The 22,934-nt window shown below is 54.4% G+C and overlaps 2 protein-coding genes and 1 long non-coding RNA gene across 5 annotated transcripts in view; 2 read left to right on the top strand and 1 right to left on the bottom strand.

The window, feature by feature from the left end:
- Positions 1-11,281, top strand: part of LOC142072078 (avidin-like) — a 23,745-nt gene extending 12,464 nt beyond the window's left edge. Inside the window, exon 4 of the mRNA XM_075128292.1 lies at positions 11,016-11,281. Coding sequence (XP_074984393.1) covers positions 11,016-11,085 — 70 coding nt within the window. The 3' untranslated portion in view covers positions 11,086-11,281. The remainder of the gene's footprint in view (positions 1-11,015) is intronic.
- Positions 347-22,522, top strand: LOC142072079 (non-lysosomal glucosylceramidase-like). Its single transcript, XM_075128293.1, has 3 exons — positions 347-421; positions 21,922-22,113; positions 22,197-22,522. Exons 2-3 carry the CDS (start codon positions 21,979-21,981, stop codon positions 22,431-22,433), a joined length of 372 nt encoding a protein of 123 aa, XP_074984394.1. The 5' UTR covers positions 347-421; positions 21,922-21,978; the 3' UTR covers positions 22,434-22,522.
- On the bottom strand, positions 4,664-7,933 carry LOC142072080 (uncharacterized). Of its 3 annotated transcripts, none has more exons than XR_012668337.1 (2): positions 7,439-7,933; positions 4,664-5,154 (listed from the first exon to the last, which is right to left on the bottom strand). It is a non-coding gene; the product is annotated as an uncharacterized LOC142072080 (long non-coding RNA). The 3 variants fall into 3 exon arrangements; XR_012668336.1 differs by having other exon boundaries at positions 7,463-7,933; XR_012668338.1 differs by having other exon boundaries at positions 7,468-7,933.
- Positions 22,523-22,934: the final 412 nt, after the last annotated feature.

Here is a 22,934-nt window from a genome sequence, read left to right as displayed (position 1 = left end):
ACCATCCAGCCTGAGCTCCTGCACAGGCCAGGCCAGAGACCCCACCCAAAGTCTCCCAACCCCCCGACAGGGGCAGCTGGCCCCAAAAGGGGGGTCGGGCCCCTGTCTACCTGCAACGGGCTTCTTTCAGGAGAACCAGCCCGTCTCAGCCCAGCTGTGAACAATCAACTGGCTGCTGGCTGCTGGCTGCCTGGCTAACGAGCCCCTGGGCCCCGTACTAGGCTACGGAGCTCAGCTGGTCGAGAGGCTCCTAGAGAGAAGCTCCAGGAAGGGAGGTGGGGCAGGACCAGGCTGTGAGGAGCCGTGTGCTGTGGGAGGAGGGCTGCAGCTGGCAGGAAGGCCCCAGCTCCAGAAACAGGATCACGCGGAGGGGGAGCGTGCCTTGAGGGTGCAGCCGGGACCTGGCACTGCCGGACTCGTGGTAACTGATAAACTCAGAGGGCGTCAGCCTTCCTGCTTGGAAAGCTGGGTGAGGGGCTTTCTTGTGTCTCTGGGACCTTTCTGTCAATGAATTCAGAACCTCGGAATGGGAGTGGTGCTGTTTGATGTGAGGGTTGGATTTATTGATGACCTAACAGGGGAAATGAAGGCAGGGCCCAGCTGCGAGGAGGCTTGGGGATGGCAGGTGACACCTACACCCACTAGCCTGGGGCGGAGCTCTGAGACAGAGACCCCCAACTCAGTGATGGAGACGCCACCGTGTCCCCGGGGAAGCTGTTCCAATGGTTAAAGCCCCGTTGATAAAACTCTGGTCTGCTCGGGTGGAGATACAGAAAAGTGGCAGGATCTCCCGGAGAGCTGGAGGGCGGGAGTTCGGGGGAGACGAAAGGAGCTAAGTGGGTCGGGCCTGGCCTGGCCTTGCTACGAGGGAGGCTGTGTTTACACGCCAGCCAGCACAGCTGCAGCACCGTATTGTAAACGCTTCCTACGCTGGCGGAAGGAGGTGTCCCGTCAGTGCAGTGAATCCACCCCTGGAAGCCGCTGGAAGCTCGCCAGCGTAGACGTGGCCTGAGTCACTCAGGGCCGTGAAAACTCTCACGCGCTGAGCACTGTAATGATCTCGCCCTAACCCCGGTGTAGCTGGAGCTGGGCTGACAGAGGAATTCTCCCAAGCCCACACCTACGCCGGGGCTTCGGGCAGCCCCATTCCAGTGCTCAGGGCGTGACAGTCTGCATGGCCGTGAGTGACTCAGGCCACGTCTTCACCGTGCAGCCGCTCTCAGGTTCGGGCCACGTCGCTCGTGTAGCTGCTCTCCTGGTGGCGGAATAAAACCACCTCCCCCGAGGGGCAGTAGCTGTGCTGGGGGGTGGGGGGCTCTCCCACCAACACAGCGCTGGGCACACGGCCACTTACGCCTTCTCAACTTAAGTTGCTCACGGGAGTGTTTTTTTAACACCCCTGAGCGACATAAGCTTTGCTGGCCTCAGTGGCCGTGTAGACGTGGCCTTAGATAGGTCCATCTGACTTTAAAGCGTAGGCCTGGCAAGAGAGCAGACACGTCTGCAGTCATGTCCCGCCTTGCAGACAGTCTCCGCATGCCCAGGTGTGATTTACCAACTCTCTCTCCCTGGCGCTGGGGGTGGCGCGGGTGCCCCAGACTCTGTCACTTCCCAGCACGCCGTTATTGTGCAGTCTGGGGGTTCCCCTGCCTCATGTTACCTCCTGACCCGCTGCTCACGATCCTCTGCTTCAGCCCCTGCTAACTTACCCTAACAATTGCCCCATGAGCCACTGCAGTGTCGCCCGGCCACACATCCCTTTTCCCTTTCACAGCAAAGCAGCTGATTGATTCTGAGAAATCACACAGCAGTAAGGAAACAAACAAGAGAGGAAGCTGCCCATCCCACCCTGCAAATTGCTCACAGTATAAATAACATCCCAGCTAGGTGTAGCCAGCTACTGAGGCTGGTATCAGCTGTGGGGCCCAGAGCCATAAACAAGGGCTTATCTGTGAGCCCCAGAGGCAGCTGGCTGGAGGAAGCAGAACATCTGACACCTGCAGCCAGCTTGGAATACCAGAGGTGATAAGCAAAATCAGCTTCTCCCACAGTTGCCAACTTTCACACGGTAAATAGGGGAAGCTGCCAGCGGCCGTCCACACTGTGTGATCATCCCACTTCAAAGTTCAACCTTAAACGCACACACAGAATTGCAGGTTGCAAACAAAACCTTCCAAACGTGAACAGAGTGCAAAGCAATGTGGCCAGTCACCTAAAGTCCAAGCCCTGTCCAGGGTGCCCAGACTCCCCAAATGAACGCCAGCTTGAACAACCGTCCCAAAGTACCTAAACAAAAGGCCCTTCGCGCCCTCTGGGGCTCTACTCACATTTCTTACTCTTACCAGTGTGCTGGACCCCCAGGATTTTCCCACTGAGAATCCAAATGCCCCATCCATCACCCTGATCATAGAATCATAGAATACCAGGGTGGGAAGGGACCTCAGGAGGTCATCTAGTCCAACCCCCTGCTCAAAGCAGGACCAATCCCCAATTAAATCATCCCAGCCAGGGCTTTGTCAAGCCTGACCTTAAAAACCTCTAAGGATGGAGATTCCACCACCTCCTGAGGTAACGCATTCCAGTGCTTCACCACCCTCCTAGTGAAAAAGTTTTTCCTAATATCCAACCTAAACCTCCCCCACTGCAACTTGAGACCATTACTCCTTGTCCTGTCATCTGCTACCACTGAGAATAGTCTAGAACCATCCTCTTTGGAACCCCCTTTCAGGGAGTTGAAAACAGCTATCAAATCCCCCCTCATTCTTCTCTTCCGCAGACTAAACAATCCAAGTTCCCTCAGCCTCTCCTCATAAGTCATGTGTTCCAGACCCCGAATCATTTTTGTTGCCCTCTGCTGGACGTTTTCCAATTTTTCCACATCCTTCTTGTAGTGTGGGGCCCAAAACTGGACACAGTACTCCAGATGAGGCCTCACTAATGTCGAATAGAGGGGGACGATCACGTCCCTCGATCTGCTGGCAATGCCCCTACGTATACATCCCAAAATGCCATTGGCCTTCTTGGCAACAAGGGCACACTGTTGACTCCTATCCAGCTTCTCGTCCACTGTAACCCCTAGGTCCTTTTCTGCAGAACTTAAGCCGAGCCATTCGGTCCCTAGTCTGTAGCGGTGCATGGGATTCTTTCGTCCTAAGTGCAGGACTCTGCACTTGTCTTTGTTGAACCTCATCAGATTTCTTTTGGCCCAATCCTCTAATTTGTCTAGGGCCCTCTGTATCCTATCCCTACCCTCCAGCGTATCTACCTCTCCTCCCAGTTTAGGGTCATCTGCAAACTTGCTGAGGGTGCAATCCACACCATCCTCCAGATCATTAATGAAGATATTGAACAAAACCGGCCCCAGAACTGACCCTTGGGGCACTCCACTTTATACCGGCTGCCAACTAGACATGGAGCCATTGATCACTACCCGTTGAGCCCGACAATCTAGCCAGCTTTCTACCCACCTTATAGTCCATTCATCCAGCCCATACTTCTTTAACTTGCTGGCAAGAATACTGTGGGAGACCGTGTCAAAAGCTTTGCTAAAGTCAAGGAACAACACGTCCACTGCTTTCCCCTCATCCACAGAGCCAGTTATCTCGTCATAGAAGACAATTAGATTAGTCAGGCATGACTTGCCCTTGGTGAATCCATGCTGACTGTTCCTGATCACTTTCCTCTCCTCTAAGTGCTTCAGAACTGATTCCTTGAGGACCTGCTCCATGATTTTTCCAGGGACTGAGGTGAGGCTGACTGGCCTGTAGTTCCCAGGATCCTCCTTCTTCCCTTTTTTAAAGATGGGCACTACATTAGTCTTTTTCCAGTCATCCGGGACTTCCCCCGATCGCCACGAGTTTTCAGAGATAATGGCCAATGGCTCTGTAATCACATCCGCCAACTCCTTGAGGACTCTCATATGCAGTGCATCTGGCCGCATGGACTTGTGCTCGTCCAGCTTTTCTAAATAGTCCCGAACCACTTCTTTCTCCACAGAGGGCTGGTCGCCTCCTCCCCATGCTGTGCTGCCCAGGGCAGTAGTCTGGGAGCTGACCTTGTTCGTGAAGACACAGGCAAAAAAGCATTGAGTACATTAGCTTTTTCCACATCCTCTGTCTCTAGGTTGTCTCCCTCATTCAGTAAGGGGCCCACACTTTCCTTGACTTTCTTCTTGTTGCTAACATATCTGAAGAAACCCTTCTTGTTACTCTTAACATCTCTTGCTAGCTGCAACTCCAGGTGTGATTTGGCCTTCCTGATTTCACTCCTGCATCCCTGAGCAATATTTTTATACTCATCTGTTAGCTGTCGGCCAAGGATGTTTGGTGAGGTGCCAGCTATGCCCGTTTATACCATCCGTGACTTTAACCGCTAGGACGCACTGTCCCTTCACGGCGGGCAGCCCGGGCTAGGCTGACGGGTGCCCCAAGGTCCTAACCACCCGTGACTTTAACTGCTAGAGCTCAGAGCTCCTTCGCAGCGGGCAGCCAGGATTGACTGACAGGTGCCCCAAGAGTTTGCCCCGTGGAGGCGGCACAACTCAACGCTAGGCTCTTAGTACTCTCACCTAATGGCCAGGCTTTAGAGCCAAAACGGCTGAGGTTCTTTAATTGTGTTGGCTGCTTTACAGTAAACCAGAGAAAACAAGTCAGGCTTATGCACAAATGGTTACCAAAATTTATTAAGCTAGATTCTAATCATGTGGTTACAAAATTGCTAGTGCCTACTTATTTAAATGTAGAGATGTTACACACACAAACAAGTTACAAAACTGAAGCCACAATCCCAAAGAAAGAAAACAAAGTACAGAGCTCTATTTCAAAATATGTGTACACTAAAGATAGGAGATCAGGTGTGGGTGCTTCTTACCCTCCTTGCATCTCTCGATTCCAGCGGTGCCAAGCCAGGATCGGTCACTCAATTCCGCGGAAAGACGAATAAGGGACAAGGCTTAGGGACCCTCTTAGCTGCAGAAGCCTTGGGAGGCTGTCACTTATCTGACCAGCAGATAGATAGTGAAAAGCACTCAAAAATCATGGTGCTGTAGGTCCCCTACTTATACCTCTGTACTCCTTTATTCTCTTTCTCCTTTCTTATGCCAAATTGAGGCTGGTCTGTCGGGGTGACGCCAGCTTTCGCAAGAGTAGTTTACACCTGCAAGGGAGAGAAACAATAAGTTTCGACTACTGGACATTTCTTTTATCAGGGTAAATATTTTCCCACCTAGGATGTTGGGGTGTGAGCATCACGCTATTTAGTAGGGGCTAAGAGCCATGTCTGTCACAGGGCCTCTGCCTGCTGTGAGCTTAATCGTTGTATCTGCTCCCCGAGGCACATTGTAGCAGCACACCTGTGCTTTTCACAGCTTCAAAGGCTGTGCTGGAATATATGTTAAGTGCCCTGTTCCGGCTTCCTCCTGTGTTTCCAGCAATGCTGGTCTGAGGGGGTAGGGGGGCTGGCTGTCTGGCTACATCATCCCTGGTCATTTGTCCAATCTTCCACTTCTTGTAAGCTTCTTGTAAGCAAATTGGAGGATTGGGCCAAAAGAAATCTGATGAAGTTCAATAAGGATAAGTGCAGGGTCCTGCACTTAGGACGGAAGAACCCAATGCACAGCTACAGACTAGGGACCGAATGGCTAGGCAGCAGTTCTGCGGAAAAGGACCTAGGGGTGACAGTGGACGAGAAGCTGGATATGAGTCAGCAGTGTGCCCTTGTTGCCAAGAAGGCCAATGGCATTTTGGGATGTATAAGTAGGGGCATAGCGAGCAGATCGAGGGACGTGATCGTTCCCCTCTATTCGACATTAGTGAGGCCTCATCTGGAGTACTGTGTCCAGTTTTGGGCCCCACACTTCAAGAAGGATGTGGATAAATTGGAGAGAGTCCAGCGAAGGGCAACAAAAATGATTAGGGGTCTGGAACACATGAGTTATGAGGAGAGGCTGAGGAAGCTGGGATTGTTTAGCCTGCAGAAGAGAAGAATGAGGGGGGATTTGATAGCTGCTTTCAACTACCTGAAAGGGGGTTCCAAAGAGGATGGCTCTAGACTGTTCTCAATGGTATCAGATGACAGAACGAGGAGTAATGGTCTCAAGCTGCAGTGGGGGAGGTTTAGATTGGATATTAGGAAAAACTTTTTCACTAAGAGGGTGGTGAAACACTGGAATGCGTTACCTAGGGAGGTGGTAGAATCTCCTTCCTTAGAGGTTTTTAAGGTCAGGCTTGACAAAGCCCTGGCTGGGATGATTTAACTGGGAATTGGTCTGCTTCGAGCAGGGGGTTGGACTAGATGACCTTCTGGGGTCCCTTCCAACCCTTATATTCTATGATTCTATGATTCTATGATTCTTTTTTGTGTTCAAGATCAGCAAGGATTTCACTGTTAAGCCAAGCTGGTCGCCTGCCATATTTACTATTCTTTCTACACATCGGGATGGTTTGTCCCTGTAACCTCAATAAGGATTCTTTAAAATACAGCCAGCTCTCCTGGACTCCTTTCCCCCTCATGTTATTCTCCCAGGGGATCTTGCCCATCACTTCCCGGAGGGAGTCAAAGTCTGCTTTTCTGAAGTCCAGGGTCCGTATTCTGCTGCTCTCCTTTCTTCCTTGTGTAAGGGGACTGTTGCCTCCTTACTAACATTCAGTTAATAATAATAACATTATTCCATCACTGCTACAAGCCTGATCCAAGAACTTTGCCATTACTGTATGTCATTGATTCCATTGAACCCATTCTAGCTCTCATCTCTATTTCTTTCCTTTTATGAATAAACCTTTAGATTTTAGATTCGAAAGGATTGGCAACAGTGTGATTTGTGGGTAAGATCTGATTTGTATATTGACCTGGGTCTGGGGCTTGGTCCTTTGGGATCAAGGGAACCTTTTTTCTTTTACTGGGGTATTGGTTTTCATAACTATTCGTCCCCATAACGAGTGGCACTGGTGGGGATACTGGGAAACGATAGTGTCTAAGGGAATTGCTTGTGTGACTTGTGGTTAGCCAATGGGGTAAAATCAGAGTCCTCTCTGTTTGGCTGGTTTGGTTTGTCTTGGTGTGCAGAGGACCCCCAGCCTTGGGCTGTGACTGCCCTGCTCTAAGCAATTTGTCCTGAATAGGCACTCTCAGTTGGGTCCCGCCAGAACCAGCATCGTAGGGACTCTCCGTTCTCCCAAACCAGACGTCCCTGGCAAGGAGATTGTGGGCTAGTCTACACTACAGTTAGGTCAACCTCTCCGTACGCTCAGGGCTGTGAACAGTGTCACACCCACTGCGATATACAGTAGTTAAGCCTAGACGCTGCTAGACGGACGACCTTACTGTTAGACCCTGTAATAGAGTTCTCCCTATGGGATGGGGAGCAAGCAGATACCGGACAAAGTGTTGGTATATAATACTCTAAATGTTCTTTACTGATTTCAAAACAAATTTTACTCACTCCGCATTCACACCCCAAACTTACTATACCAGAGTCCAAAGGTCAGAATGGTCCCGAGGGCCAGTCGAGGTTCCTTCCGTCAGGATAAGATCATAAGATGCAGGGAAGAGCCAGCGAAAACCACATCTATATCCACACGGGACTCTGGATGAATAAACGACTCCGATTTGCAAAAATCATAGGCATGCATTTATAGTCCATTTTGTCGCATCCTTGGTTCTTTGCTTTTGTTTACTAGGCCTTCTACCCACACAATTCCGAAGAGACAATCCTGAGGGGGGCCACCATGATCCAAGGCATTCCATTTCCTCCAATTCTTATACAATTTTATATCCGTCCAGCTCGTGGTGTTTCCTTTTCTGATGATTTTCCATATCTGTCTCAGAGCATAAGATTGTTAGAACTATTTGTGCAAAAACAGTCCTTGACCTTAAGTCCTTGCTTCGGTTGCTAACTTGCAACACAAGTATTCATGTCAAGCATGAGTTGTGACGATGTGACGCAGCAGGGAGGGGGGAGTGTTGACCTGGGAATGTGCCCTGGGGATGGGAGTCCTGAGAGCCTGTCACCTGAGCCAGGAGGGGGAGGGGAATGTGGACGGAGGCTGCAGGAGAGAGCCTGCTGGGGGGTTTAGTTTCAGTTTGGGGCTGGGTGGAGGAACGCAGGGAACCCCAGGGCTGGGGTCTAAGCTCCCTGCTCCCCAGAAGGACTTGACTGAGGGGTCCTCGTTGTACCCACAGCTCTGTTTGTTCCTGTTGTCCAATAAACCTTCCATTTTACTGGCTGGCTGAGAGTCTCAGTGAATCCCAGGAAGAGGGGTGCAGGGCCCGGACTCCCCCACACTCCGTGACACGTGTCATTCATACCAGGCCGCAATGACCTATAACATATTACATGGATCTAGGAATCACAGTGTAGATTCATATAGATATATAGACCAGCATCACTACTGCCTCTCGGAGAGGCGGATTCCCCACCGCGATGGGAGAACCCCGTCCATCGCTGTAGTCAGTGTCACACTGCAGCTCCGTGGCTCTCACATTGCTCGTGCAGACACGGCCTCAAATGTTCCGCTCTCTTGAAGCAGGGACCCCGGTCACCTGGGCGCCTGTCCACGGAGCTCCAGTGGCAGCCCAAAGGGATGTCCGTGTGTTTAACCTTCAACTCTGTAGCGCTCCTCGACCTTTACACAGCCCCCAGCGTGGGTGTCCTGGAGAGGGGTGTTTGGAGCAGGGCAGGGCAGAGCCCTGATATGTTATTCACCATGTTATTAAATTATTAGGGGGCTGGGGCACATGACTTACGAGGAGAGGCTGAGGGAACTGGGATTGTTTAGTCTGCAGCAGAGAAGAATGAGGGGGGATTTGATAGCTGCTTTCAACTACCTGAAGGGGGGTGTCACGGAGTCCCTGGGCGATGCTCTGGAACTGCTCCCCATGAAGCCAGTCAGGACTCTGGGGCAGTCGCCTTTCTGTGAGCAGCCTGTCTTCAGGACACACAGCTCACACAGCTTCCACCTTCCTGGGTCTGACCTGGGAGCATTCAGCATCCTCTGCCCCACCGTGCGCTTCCCACAGCGAGTCCGCCCAGGCGGAGTACTGGGGCAGCCAGAGGGTCCTGCCCCCCAACTTCGCAGTCAGACGTGATTCTCAGCCAGCCAGTAAAACAGAGGTTTATTAGACGACAGGAACATGGTCTAAAACAGAGCTTGCAGGTGCAGAGAACGGGACCCCTCAGCTGGGTCCATTTTGGGGGGCAGTGAGCCAGACAACCACGTCTGCCCTTCACTCCATGTCCCAGCCAGCCCCAAACTGAAACTCCCTCCAGCCCCTCCTCCTCTGGGCTTTGTCCCTTTCCCAGGCCAGGAGGTCACCGGATTCCTTTGTTCTCCAACCCTTTAGCTCTCACCTTGCAGGGGGGAAGGGCCCAGGCCATCAGTTGCCAGGAAACAGGGTGTCGGCCATTCTCTGTGTCCAGACCCCTGCACACACCTGCCCTCTAGGGCTCTGCAATGATCATACACCCTTACCCCACCCCTAGAGACTTAAGAACTGCCTAGGGGAAACTGAGGCACCCCCACACTATTCAGAGGAAACATTAAGAACAGTCCCACTTCGTCACAGGAGGAGACTCAGGTGATGGGGTGGGGACCAGTCCCGTGGCCGGAGGAGACAGGCAATGGCCTGCAGTGGGGAGCAGCACGTCTTCCCCAGACGCTCCTGCACTGACCACTGTGAGCCTGACTCTGGCAGGGAGGAGGAGAGAACTCGGTGACAGGACCATCAGAAAAGCCCCAGAAGTCCTAAGCATCTGCAGATGGCCATCAGGTCCCCCCTCACTCTTCTGTTCTCAAGAATAACCATGCACAGTATTTCTACCCTTTCCTCAGGTTGCATTTTCTAAACCATTGATCGTTTTTCTTGCTCTCCTCTGGCCCCTCTCCAATTTCTCCACATCTTTCCTAAAGCGCAGCACCCAGACCTGGCCCAGGCCTCCAGCTGAGGCCTCCCCAGCGTGAGGAGAGGACAATCACCTCCCCTCTCGTACATATAACGCTCCTGTTAACACAGCCCTCGATTCGATCAGCCTTTTCCCCAGCTGCATCACGCTGTGGGCTCATGTTCAGTTTGTGATCCACGACACCCCACAGCTGGTTTCAGCAGTGCTCCCTCCTAGCTAGATGATCCCCACTTTGTAGCTGTGCATAGGATTTTTCGCTCCTGGCTGAAGTACTTTGCACTTGTCTTCTTTGAATTTCATCCAGGTGAACTCAGACCAATTGTCCAATTTCTCAAGGTCACTCTGGATTTTAATCCTGCCCCCAAGTGCTGCCAGCCCCTCCCAGCCTGGTGTCACCCCCACATTGTATAAGCCCCCTCGCCATGCCATTGTCCAAGTCCTACATGAAAACACTGAGTAGCAGCGGCCCCAGGACTGACCCCTGGGGAGGGGGCCCAGGCCTCTGGTGCTACTTCGTGCCCCTCCCTGCGGCAAGGGAGCTCCTGCCTGGTGACCTGTTTGTGCCCAGCCCTCCTCAGAGCACAGGCTGGCACCCAGTGTGTCAGCAGCCAGGCGGGAGGCTACTGGGGGGCTGGGGGCACCTCCCGGGGGCACCAAGGGGAGATTTGAGCGAGTGGCTGCTGAAGGGCCCCTGCCCTCAATGGCCCTGCTGAGCACCATGGGGATGTGCAGCCTGCGGAGCCCCTGCCCCCCCCACCCCGGGTGCTGCTGGGTGGCTCTGAGGCCCTGCCAGTGCGGGGTGCCCACAGCCAGGCTGCCTCCCTGGGCTGGGCGGCTGGGTGCCCCCCTGAGGTAACGCCCATATTAATTGTCTGCCAGCCCCTGCATGGAGCTGCTGGGGGCCCCGTGAGATGGAGCCTGGACGAGGGGCGTTCCCCAGACAGCGGTGCTCAGCACCCAGACTAGGTGCCCTGGGGATGGGGTGTCCCTCTTTGGGCTTCTCTCCTCAGGCTCATGCACCTTCTGCCCCTGCCTCTTTCTCCCCTCTAGTGTATGGGGCAGCCCCGAGTGCAGGCCCATGCTGGGCCAGTAACCCAGGCTCTGTGCTTCCCCGCAGGGTCGGTACAAACGTTTTCACTCGGATCAAGGTGCAGAATGTGGGCGAATCCGTGAGGACTGAAGTGTGACCGGTGATCCTGTCCGGGATTGTCCTGGGCTCTCTCGAGAGCGTGTCGCCCGGCCTCAGGGCTGTTTGCTGGGCTGCAGAATCACCCGTCTCTGTCTCCAACTCCCCCTCGCTCTCCGGTGACCCCCCCAGAATCGCTGTCCCCACCCCCCCATGCTGCAGTTTAGTTCCTTTCCCAGTAAAGCTCTCGCGCGGGAGGCAAATGAGTCTCTGGTGTTTTTACTGCTCTTGGCCCTTGGGGTGAAGCTGTTGCTGAGCCGTGACTCCCACCTGCCCCTCCCTGGATTCCCCGGGAGGTGCCGGATTCTCTCCCGTTAGCCGGGCCCTTCCTGGGACACCCCTTGGCAGGTTCATCCCCCTGGGTCGCTCCTTTGCTCCCTGCCCGTGGCTCTGGTGGCTCTAGCCAGGGTCCGTGGGTGCAGCTGCCCCCACACATACCATGCCCAGATGTGCACAACCGCACCTGCACCTGACCTGGCCGAGACAGAGCACAGCCAGCACCCGGATCCCACTTCATCTGCCATCGCCCGGCTCCTCTCAGTGCCAGGGACCGACAGGAGCCTTGAGCCAGCAGGGAGGCATGAGGATTTCGGGGGGGCGCAGGACAAGGCAGCCTGTTCACATCCTGCCTGGCAGGGGGCGGCCCAGTCCGTGATCACAGTCAGGCACTGCTGGGTAAAGGAGCCTGGTTACAAGAGGAAGGGAAAGGAGAGGAGAGGGGCTTCTACTGTCTTCTGGGAGTACCTGTCTCAGGGGGAGGACACTGCTCAGTGTCCTTATTACCTGTCTAATGAGCTGGGCTGAGCCAGTTCTAAAATAGTGAATGATGCAGAGTGAGGGTGCTGTAGAGGTAACAGCTGTAAGTAGGGTGTGAGTGAACCATCCCCTGACATCCAGTGGGGAGCTGGGCGGAAAGACTCCCGGAGCAGACTGCGTTTGCATAGACACACCCACTCAGCCTCGGTGTGGGGCAGACAGAGCTGCTTTGCCCCATGATCCCTTTTGGCTGGGGTTGGGTTACAGATCCCTCCAGGGCTGAGTGCAGGGGCAAGGAAATGTGGTTATGCTCATTGTACGAGTAAAGGACAGCCAAACTGCACCCTACATGCACTGATTGCGGGAGTCACCCTCAGCCGTAACTCACTTGCTAAGCAGTGGGGAGGGAGGCCAAAGCCAAGTCATGCAAGTGGGTGAGTGTTTGTTCTTGAGTGGGTGGGTGTTGTTTCTAGTGTTTAAAGATAGGGCTGGCTAGTCTCAAGGGAGCGTTCCTGGTCCTGTTTAATGATTCTTAGATCTAGTATCAGTGGTAAAAAGAAAAGGAGTACTTGTGGCACCTTAGAGACTAACCAATTTATTTGAGCATGAGCTTTCGTGAGCTACAGCTCACTTCATCGGATGCATACCGTGGAAACTGCAGCAGACTTTATATATACACAGAGAATATGAAACAATACCTCCTCCCACCCCACTGTCCTGCTGGTAATAGCTTATCTAAAGTGATCAACAGGTGGGCCATTTCCAGCACAAATCCAGGTTTTCTCACCCTCCACCCCCCCACACAAATTCACTCTCCTGCTGGTGCTAGCCCATCCAAAGTGACAACTCTTTACATAATCAAGTCGGGCTATTTCCTGCATAGATCCAGGTTTTCTCACATCCCCCCCACCCCCATACACACACAAACTCACTCTCCTGCTGGTAATAGCTCATCTAAACTGACCACTCTCCAAGTTTAAATCCAAGTTAAACCAGAACATCTGGGGGAGGGGGGGGGGGGGTAGGAAAAAACAAGAGGAAACAGGCTACCTTGCATAATGACTTAGCCACTCCCAGTCTCTATTTAAGCCTAAATTAATAGTATCCAATTTGCAAATGAATTCCAATTCAGCAGTTTCTCGCTGGAGTCTGGATTTGAAGTTTTTTTGTTTTAAGATAGCGACCTTCATGTCTGTGATTGCGTGACCAGAGAGATTGAAGTGTTCTCCGACTGGTTTATGAATGTTATAATTCTTGACATCTGATTTGTGTCCATTTATTCTTTTACGTAGAGACTGTCCAGTTTGACCAATGTACATGGCAGAGGGGCATTGCTGGCACATGATGGCATATATCACATTGGTGGATGTGCAGGTGAACGAGCCTCTGATAGTGTGGCTGATGTTATTAGGCCCTGTGATGGTGTCCCCTGAATAGATATGTGGGCACAATTGGCAACGGGCTTTGTTGCAAGGATAAGTTCCTGGGTTAGTGGTTCTGTTGTGTGGTATGTGGTTGTTGGTGAGTATTTGCTTCAGGTTGCGGGGCTGTCTGTAGGCAAGGACTGGCCTGTCTCCCAAGACTTGTGAGAGTGTTGGGTCATCCTTTAGGATAGGTTGTAGATCCTTAATAATGCGTTGGAGGGGTTTTAGTTGGGGGCTGAAGGTGACCGCTAGTGGCGTTCTGTTATTTTCTTTGTTAGGCCTGTCCTGTAGTAGGTAACTTCCGGGAACTCTTCTGGCTCTATCAATCTGTTTCTTTACTTCTGCAGGTGGGTATTGTAGTTGTAAGAAAGCTTGACAGAGATCTTCTAGGTGTTTGTCTCTGTCTGAGGGGTTGGAGCAAATGCGGTTGTATCGCAGAGCTTGGCTGTAGACGATGGATCGTGTCGTGTGGTCAGGGTGAAAGCTGGAGGCATGCAGGTAGGAATAGCGGTCAGTAGGTTTCCGGTATAGGGTGGTGTTTATGTGACCATTGTTTATGAGCACTGTAGTGTCCAGGAAGTGGATCTCTTGTGTGGACTGGACCAGGCTGAGGTTGGTGGTGGGATGAGTTTGTGTGTGTATGGGGGTGGGGGGGATGTGAGAAAACCTGGATCTATGCAGGAAATAGCCCGACTTGATTATGTAAAGAGTTGTCACTTTGGATGGGCTAGCACCAGCAGGAGAGTGAATTTGTGTGGGGGGGTGGAGGGTGAGAAAACCTGGATTTGTGCTGGAAATGGCCCACCTGTTGATCACTTTAGATAAGCTATTACCAGCAGGACAGTGGGGTGGGAGGAGGTATTGTTTCATATTCTCTGTGTGTATATAAAGTCTGCTGCAGTTTCCACGGTATACATCTGATGAAGTGGGCTGTAGCTCACGAAAGCTCATGCTCAAATAAATTGGTTAGTCTCTAAGGTGCCACAAGTCCTCCTTTTCTGACAGCCGATGATGCTTTAATCTAGCAGACAAAGGTGTCTGGAATCTGAAACCAGACGTATCCAAATTAGAAATGAAGTGGAACTTTTTACCGGTGCAGGTGATTAGCCAATGGGACAACTGAGCTGGGCACATGGTGGATCCTCCATGACTTGGAATCTTTACGTCAAGACGGAGTCTGTTTCCAAAAGCTCCCTCTGGCTCGACCAGCCATGGCAGGCTGGACACTGGGATACCTGGGGGAGGTCCCCAGGGCTGGGTTACCTGGGAGGCCAGGTTGCGGCTGATCACAGGGAGGACAATGGCGTGATCAAATGACCGGGAGGAAGATATCAGCTGCACTTTGTATGGCCTGCTGAGGGTTGGGGAGGCCAGAGGCTGAGGGGTAGAACCAGGGCCTGAAGGAGATGGTGAGGAGGTGGAGATGGTGATGGTGAGGAGGAAGCCAGCAGACTTTGGAGATGGCCTCGGCATGTGGGGCCTGGGAGGCGGAGTCCAAGTGTCCCCCAGCCTGCAGGCCTCTCCCCTTCCTGGCCCTGACCCGGCTCATGGAGCCGCCCCTGAAAATGGAGTCATTGCACTGCTCCGCCGTCTGGGCCGGTGCCTGGGAAAGTGCGTCATCGGGGAGAGATGGGCTCTTTGTATGCCTGTGGCCCGGGAGTCGTGTCATCGCCACAGAGCGCACCCCCTCCCTCCACCCTGGGCTCTGGGCTCGGTGTCTCTGGGGGACACCGAGCACGTGGCACCGTCTCTCCCTCTGTCTCTGTCACGGAGTCCCTGGGCGATGCTCTGGAACTGCTCCCCATGAAGTCAGTCAGGACTCTGGGGTAGTCGCCTTTCTGTGAGCAGCCTGTCTTCAGGACACACAGCTCACACAGCTTCCACCTTCCTGGGTCTGACCTCGGAGCATTCAGCATCCTCTGCCCCTCCGTGCGCTTCCCCCCAGCGAGTCCGCTCAGGCGGGGCTCCTAGGGAAGCCAGAGGGTCCTGCACCCCAACTTTGCAGTCAGACGTGACTCTCAGCCAGCCAGTAAAACAGAAGGTTTATTAGACGACAGGAACATGGTCTAAAACAGAGCTTGCAGGTGCAGAGAACGGGACCCCTCAGCTGGGTCCATTTTGGGGGGCAGTGAGCCAGACAACCCCGTCTGCACTTCACTCCATGTCCCAGCCAGCCCCAAACTGAAACCCCCTCCAGCCCCTCCTCCTCTGGGCTTTGTTCCTTTCCCCGGGCCAGGTGGTCACCTGATTCCTTTGTTCTCCAGCCCTTCAGCTCTCACCTTGCAGGGGGGGAAGGGCCCAGGCCATCAGTTGCCAGGAAACAGGGTGTCGGCCATTCTCTGTGTCCAGACTCCTGCACACACCTGCCCTCTAGGGCTCTGCAATGATCATACACCCTTACTCCACCCCCTAGATACTTAAGAACTGCCTAGGGGAAACTGAGGCACCCCCACACTATTCAGAGGAAACATTAAGAACAGTCCCACTTCATCACAGTCTCCTCTCCGGCTCCCTCGCAGACTCAACAACCGTCTTCGTGGGCCAGTGCTTCGTGGATGATAAAGGGAAGGAAACTCTGAAGACCATGTGGCTGCTGCGTGAGGAGGTTGGATCCCCTGGAGATGGCTGGAGAGCGACCAGGTGGGTGAGGGGCACAGACTGCCCAGGAGCGAAGGTGCAGCCTGCAGAGCTGGGACTGCAGGGCCTGGCCCCGTCTCTGCTCGGCGCTGTGCCAAGGGCTGGGATCCCGAGCCCGGCTCTGGGGCTGTGCAGGATGAGATGGCCAAGGGCAGGGCAGGGCTCTCAGCCCAAAATCACAAATCCATCCCCTGTACCTGGCTGGAGGAGAAGGAGGTGGTGTGAACGTGAATGAAGGTTTATTCCCCAAATGTGCTGAGTTCCCTGGGCCCTGTCACACCCCAGGGCTGTGTGTGATCCCCTGGCGGGTCAGGCCGGGGCAGGGCCATGTCCTCCCATCGCTCTTCTTCAAGAACTTGCTAATGGGTGAGCAACCCAGCGGGAGTGTGGGCATCCTGTGAGGGGGGAGCATCCCCAGGGGAGCTTGGTGCTCCTGCCTCTCCTTGTATTGGGCAGCCCCCAGTGCAGGCCCATGCTAGGCCAGTAACACCAGCTCTGTGCTTCCCTGCAGGGTCGGCACAAACGTTTTCACCCGGAAACGAAATGTAGAGCGGGGGAAAATCCTTCAGCAGCACTCTCCACCCTGCGATGCTCCAACTCCAACCCCAACAGCACAGTGAACACGCTCTCCAGCTCCGCGGTTCCTGTGCCCACCCGGTCTTGAATTGTTCTGGCCTCTCTCGAGCGTCTCGCCCAGCAGAGTCGCCCGTCTCTGTCTCCATCTCCCCCCCAGAATCGCTGCCTCGCCCCCAACACTGCAGTTTAGTTCATTTCTCAGCAATACTCTAGCGCGGGAGGCAAATGAGTCTCTTGTGTTTTTATCTCTCTTGGCTTTTTCAGTCGTGACGCCCACCTGCCCCTCTCTGACTTCCCTGGATGGTTCCGAAATCTCTCCCATTAGCTGGGGCCTTTCTGGGACACTCCTGGCAGCTTTATTGCCCTGGGTTCACTCCTTTCCTCACTCTCCATCAGTCTATGGTAGAGATTGCACCAACCTTACTGAAGTCCCAAGGAAATGGTGCTCCCCTTCTAAATGGCCTTTACGTTCGCTCAGGACTATCCACTCTCAGTGCTCCCAGCTCAAAGGTTCATTTCTCTTAGAAAGTTTCAGCCCTTCGTGAGTTCTGGACTCTAGGTACCAAATAAACTTTGTTCCAACGGAAAAATATTGTGCCATTCTGTGTTATTATTATTTGAAAATAGTTCTTAGTTCACCATCTGCAGCAGGCTACTTAAAACTGCATAGTGACCTGGGACAAGGAGAGTGATGGGGAACTACTTAATGTAGAGGGGTCATACGGCATCGGTGGAGCATGCTGGGTTGCGAATATATTTCCCCATCTCTCTCTTTCTCAGCAGTTCAATCCCCCCTCTCAACTGCCCATCATGCTGACTGAAATGGTCTCGTCGTTTCCTTGTACTCTCCTGTTGGTTTGTCTGTATCATAGAATCATAGAAATGTAGAAATGAAAGGGACCTTGATAGGTCATCTAGTCCAATTCCTGCACTGAGGCAGGACTAAGTATTATCGAGACCATCCCTGACAGGTGTCTGTCTGAACTGTTCTAAAAACCTCCAATGACAGAAATTCCACAGCTTCCCAAGGTAACTTGTTCCAGTGCTTAACCACCACAGAAGGGCGGTCACCCATCAAGGTGGCCATCTGCAGGTAGGTCATCCCCGGGGTCTTCTGCACACCCTGGACACTTTTCCTGTATACCTCGGGGGTCAATTCAAACTTGCGCAGCAGGGCTTGTTTGAACAGTTCATAGTCCCCAGGTTCCACCCCATCCATCTGGCTGAACATCCCTATGGCCTTGGGACACAGTAAGGGGGTGAGATGCTGGAGCCTGTCTGTAGGGTCAACCTGGTGCGCATTGCAGGCCTTCTCAAAAGCAGTGAGGAAGGTGTCTACATCATCCCCTTCCTTAAACTGAGACACCACTTTGATATCGGAGTTCCCTGCGGGCTTAGCCACCCTTGGCCCATCCCCACTCACCCCAGCAGGGATCTCTCTGCCTCTCAGCTCTGCTGTCGCCAGTTCATGCCGTCTCTGCTCTTCCTCATGCTTTCACTCTCTCTCACGGTCCTGCCGTTACTTCTCACAGTCCTCCAGCTCTGTGATTGCAGAGCCATTGGCCATTATCTTTGAAAACTCGTGGCGAACGGGGGAAGTCCCGGATGACTGGAAAAAGGCTAATGTAGTGCCCATCTTTAAAAAAGGGAAGAAGGAGGATCCTGGGAACTACAGGCCAGTCAGCCTTACCTCAGTTCCCGGAAAAATCATGGAACAGGTCCTCAAGGAATCAATCCTGAAGCACTTACACGAGAGGAAAGTGATCAGGAACAGTCAGCATGGATTCACCAAGGGAAGGTCATGCCTGACTAATCTAATTGCCTTCTATGATGAGATTACTGGTTCTGTGGATGAAGGGAAAGCAGTAGATGTATTGTTTCTTGACTTTAGCAAAGCTTTTGACACGGTCTCCCACAGTATTCTTGTCAGCAAGTTAAAGAAGTATGGGCTGGATGAATGCACTATAAGGTGGGTAGAAAGTTGGCTAGATTGTCGGGCTCAACGAGTAGTGATCAATGGCTCCATGTCTAGTTGGCAGCCAGTATCAAGTGGAGTGCCCCAGGGGCTGGTCCTGGGGCCGGTTTTGTTCAATATCTTCATAAATGATCTGGAGGATGGTGTGGATTGCACTCTCAGCAAATTTGCGGATGATACTAAACTAGGAGGAGAGGTAGATATAGTGGCAGGTAGGGATAGGATACAGAGGGCCCTAGACAAATTGGAGGATTGGGCCAAAAGAAATCTGAGGAGGTTCAACAAGGATAAGTGCAGGGTCCTGCACTTAGGACGGAAGAATTTTTACCTAGGCTCAGGGAGGGATCCCTTGGGGATCAGGCCCCTGTAACACTTACTGGTCTCTTCTTTGCCCTGCAGTTTTAGTCCCCTCCCCTCCCAACCTGGTCCTGGAAGAGGCCGGCAACTTCCAGCTCCCATGGGCTGGCCGAGACGCCCCCTCACCGTCCTTGGTGCGGTGCGGCTTTCATTCGGGCGCGGAGATGGGCGCTGGGCTGGGCGGGACCCCACGTGGGGTGGGGAGCAGGACAGCGCTGGGCTGGCGGGAGCGGGGTCACCGTGCTGCTGGGAGCTTCTCCCGCCGGGGCTGGAGCGTCTTCACTAGCCCGCTGCAAGTGCACCGTGACCTGGGTGGGACATCAGGTCACCCTGCCCCAGCGCCACGTGTCACCAGCAGACCCGGCCTCGGGTGCTACATAAAGGCCAGATCCTCCCCTGGACCTGTGTGCAACCAACCCAGTGAGAGTGGGGGGCCGAGGGGAGCACCTGGTACCAGGCTCAGATGCTGCCCTAAGAACATCTCTAAAATGGGACTCTGGCCCTGGCGGAATTGGACACCCTGCACAACCCCTCCCTGAGCCTAGGTACCCTCGGTATAAAGTCCTCAGACGATACCCAGCTGGGAGGGGTTGCAAGTGCTTTGGAGGACAGGATTAAAATTCAAAATGATCTGGACAAACTGGAGAAACGGTCTGAAGTAAATAGGATGATATTCAATAAGGACAAATGCAAAGTACTCCATTGAGAAAGGAACACTCAGTTGCACACACACAGAATGGGAAATAAGTGTCTAGGAAGGAGTATTGCGGAAAGGGATCTGGGGGTCATAGTGGACCACAAGCTAAATATGAGTCAACAGTGTAACGCTGTTGCAAGAAAAGCAAACCTCATTCTGGGACGTCTTAGCAGGAGTGTTGTAAGCAAGACACGAGAAGTTATTCTTCTGCTTTACTCTGTGCTGATTAGGTCTCAACTGGAGTCTTGTGTCCAGTTCTGGGCGCCACATTTCAGGAAAGATGTGGACAAATTGGAGAGAATCCAGAGAAGAGCAACAGAAATGATTAAATGTGTAGAAAACATGACCCATGAGGGAAGATTGAAAAACTTGGGTTTGTTTAGTTTGGAGAAGAGAAGACTGAGAGGGGACATGATAACAGTTTTCAAGCACATAAAAGGCTGTTATAAGGAGAAGGGAGAGAAATTGTTCTCCTTAACCTCTGAGGACAGGACAAGAAGCAATGGGCTTAAATTGCAGCAAGGGCGGTTTAGGTTGGACTTTAGGAAAAACTGCCTCACTGTCAGGGTGGTTCAGCACTGGAATAAATTGCCCAGGGAGGTGGTGGGATCTCCATCGTCGGAGATTTCGAAGAGCAGTTTAGACAAACACCTGTCAGGGATGGTCTAGATCAGTGGTCACCAACCGGTCGATCCTCGAGGATCTCCCAGTCGATCGCGATCTTCGGCGGCCCAGCGGGGTTGCTGCTGAGACCGGCTCCCTGCCTGCCCCAGCCCCACACCACTCCCAGAAGTGGCCAGCGCGGCCCCAGGGCAGGGCGGGGCGGCAGGGGTCTCCCTCCGTGCACTGCTCCTGCAGCTCCCGTTGGCCGGGAATGGGGAGCTGCGGCCAATGGGAGCTGCGGGGGCTTTGCTTGCAGAGAGGGGCCGCGTGCGAAGCCACATGCTGCCCGCCCCCCGCAGGGCTGCATTGGCCCCTTCTGGGAGTGGTGTGGGGCTGGGGTAGGCAGGGAGCTGGCCCTAGCAGCAGCCACGCTATGCTGCCGACCGGGAGCCACCGGAAGTAAGTGCTGCCCGGCGGGAGGCCACATTCCAACCCCCAGCCCTGAGCCCCCTTCCGGAGCTAGTACCCCAAACCTCCTCCTGCACCCCAAGCTCCATCCCTGACCCTCCCCAGAGCCAGCACCCCAAACCCTCTCCTGCACCCCAAGCCCACCGCCTCCTGCACCCCAACACTGTTCCCCAGCCCTGACTCCCCTCCCAGAGCCTGAACCCCAAACCCCCTCCTGCACCCCAAGCCCCACCCCTGACTCCCCTGCCAGAGCCAGCACCCTGTATCCCCTCCTGCACTCCAACACTCTGCCCCAGCCCAGTGAAAGTGGGGTGGGGGAGAGCGAGCAATGGGGGGGGGGGAAGGAGGGGGGGCTTCGGGGAAGGGGCGGGCTCGGGGAAGGGGAAATCCTGGGTTGCACTTAAATTCAGAAAGTGACCTTGGGCGTGAAAAGGTTGGAGACCCCTGGTCTAGATAATACTTAGTCCTGCCATGAGTGCAGGGGCCTGGACTGGAGACTCCCCGAGGTCCCTGCCAGTCCTAGGACGCGCTGAGCTGCGCGTGCCCTGCTATGGCACACAAGGCTCCTGTGATGTGTTCACGGGGCAGCCACGGGCAGGAGCAGGGAGCTGCTTTTACCCCTGCGCGCAGCACTGGTGCAGCCGAGACTGGGAGCCGCAGGCACTCGTTTTAAAAAGGCCTTGAACAACTGGAGAGGGTGGGGGAAAAGCCACCCCGATGGTGTGAGGGCAGGGGGTGTGAGGGTGAGAGACTGAACGTGCGCTGTCTGGTCAGTTTACCAAAGAGAAAATGGAGCGGTGACTTGCCATGGTGCACAAGGTCAGCCTGGGGCACGATCCCGGGGACTGCTGGGCTCTGTAATCCAGGAGGGACAGGCAGGACAAGAAGCCAGAGAGTTTGAGGATTAAGGAGGGGGTGGCTGAGTGGGTAAGGCTGCCGGTCAGGGGTTGAGTCTCGCCCCTCCAGTTCAGCCAGCTGCAGAATGGGAACCTGACCCCTCAGGCTAGGGCACCCAGAGGCAGGCAGACGTGGGGCCGGCCACCTCGCTCCCCTGTTTGCCGCTGGCTCGGGAACGTTGGCGAGCCATTGGGGCAGACCTGCAGGGGCCGTGGTGGCTCGCCACCTCGCTGTCGTCACGTCCAGCCTGCCGCCTCTCCACAGGGCTCAGCCCCGGGCATCTGGGTGCTCGTCCATGGCCTGTGCTGTACAGAAGGCAGATGAGGTACTGGCCCTATCTGCCTATGCTGTCTCCGAGGCCCAGCCCCTGGGGCGGTGCAGGCCGGGCCCTGGGTTCAGGGTGCGGCCCTGTGTGGCCGAGAGGCCTGATGGCGTCTCTCTCCGCAGGTGTTCCCCAGGAGCCATATTGTCAGCGCGCTGAAGACCATCTTTGAGCTGAACGTCATGAGCTTTGCCAATGGGACGATGGGCGCCGTGAACGGCATGAGGCCCGATGGGAGCCTGGACACATCCAGCCTGCAGTCCAGCGAGGCCTGGGTTGGGGTTGTGTACGCTCTGGCAGCCACCATGATCCAGGAGGTGGGTGTGTGCACGGCGCCCCTTGGCACGAGCAGCCGGTGCCAGGTGACTCTGGGCCTGACTCTCTCCTCCCTCTGCTGCAGGGCCTGGTGCAGGAGGGCTTCCACACAGCGGAGGGCTGCTACCGGACCGTGTGGGAGCGGCTGGGCATGGCCTTCCAGACGCCGGAGGCCTATTGCCAAAGGAAGCTCTTCCGCTCTCTGGCCTACATGCGCCCCCTCAGCATCTGGAGCATGCAGCTGGCCCTGGAGAGCAGAGCCCGCCAGGCGCCTGCCCCCACGGAGCTGCACCCAGTGCCGGAGACCTCCCCCCAGCCGTGAGGGAAGGAACCGGGGAGCATGTGCTGGGCCCCTCTGCAGGCCAGGGACTGTGTGGAGGCCGCTTGCCCCTTTTTAAAACGTGATTTTAATTGCTGTATCTTCCCTCCTCTTTCCCTAGCCTGTCTCTCTCCCCAGTGCACACAGACGTGCCCCTGCCCCCTCAGAGCAGCAGGGCCCCATGCTTCATGCCCACCCTGGCGAACAGCCATTGATGGGCCTGTCCTCCATAGAATCTAACTCGTTCTTTTTTGAACCCTGTTATAGTCTTGGCCTTCACAACAGCCTGACTGGCTGGTCTCTTCCCTACTCCGTGCTCCTCCCTCCTGCCCTTAGTGCCCGGCGGCCTTGCTGACAGTGGGCGCTCTCTTCCCTGAGCTCGTTAGCTCCTTCAGAAAACCAGCTGCTCCGGGTCTAGTGTGGCACCAGACAGGAGCTGTCCCAGCCTGGGGAGCTGCAGTGGCTCAGAGTGTGGGTACCAACCACAGGGCAGACTGAAGAAAC

Source organism: Caretta caretta, chromosome 5 (assembly GCF_965140235.1).
Source record: "Caretta caretta isolate rCarCar2 chromosome 5, rCarCar1.hap1, whole genome shotgun sequence".
Taxonomy (NCBI): domain Eukaryota; kingdom Metazoa; phylum Chordata; order Testudines; family Cheloniidae; genus Caretta; species Caretta caretta.
The sequence above is the reverse complement of the archived record's forward strand: the minus strand, read 5'-3'. Positions and strand labels throughout refer to the sequence as shown.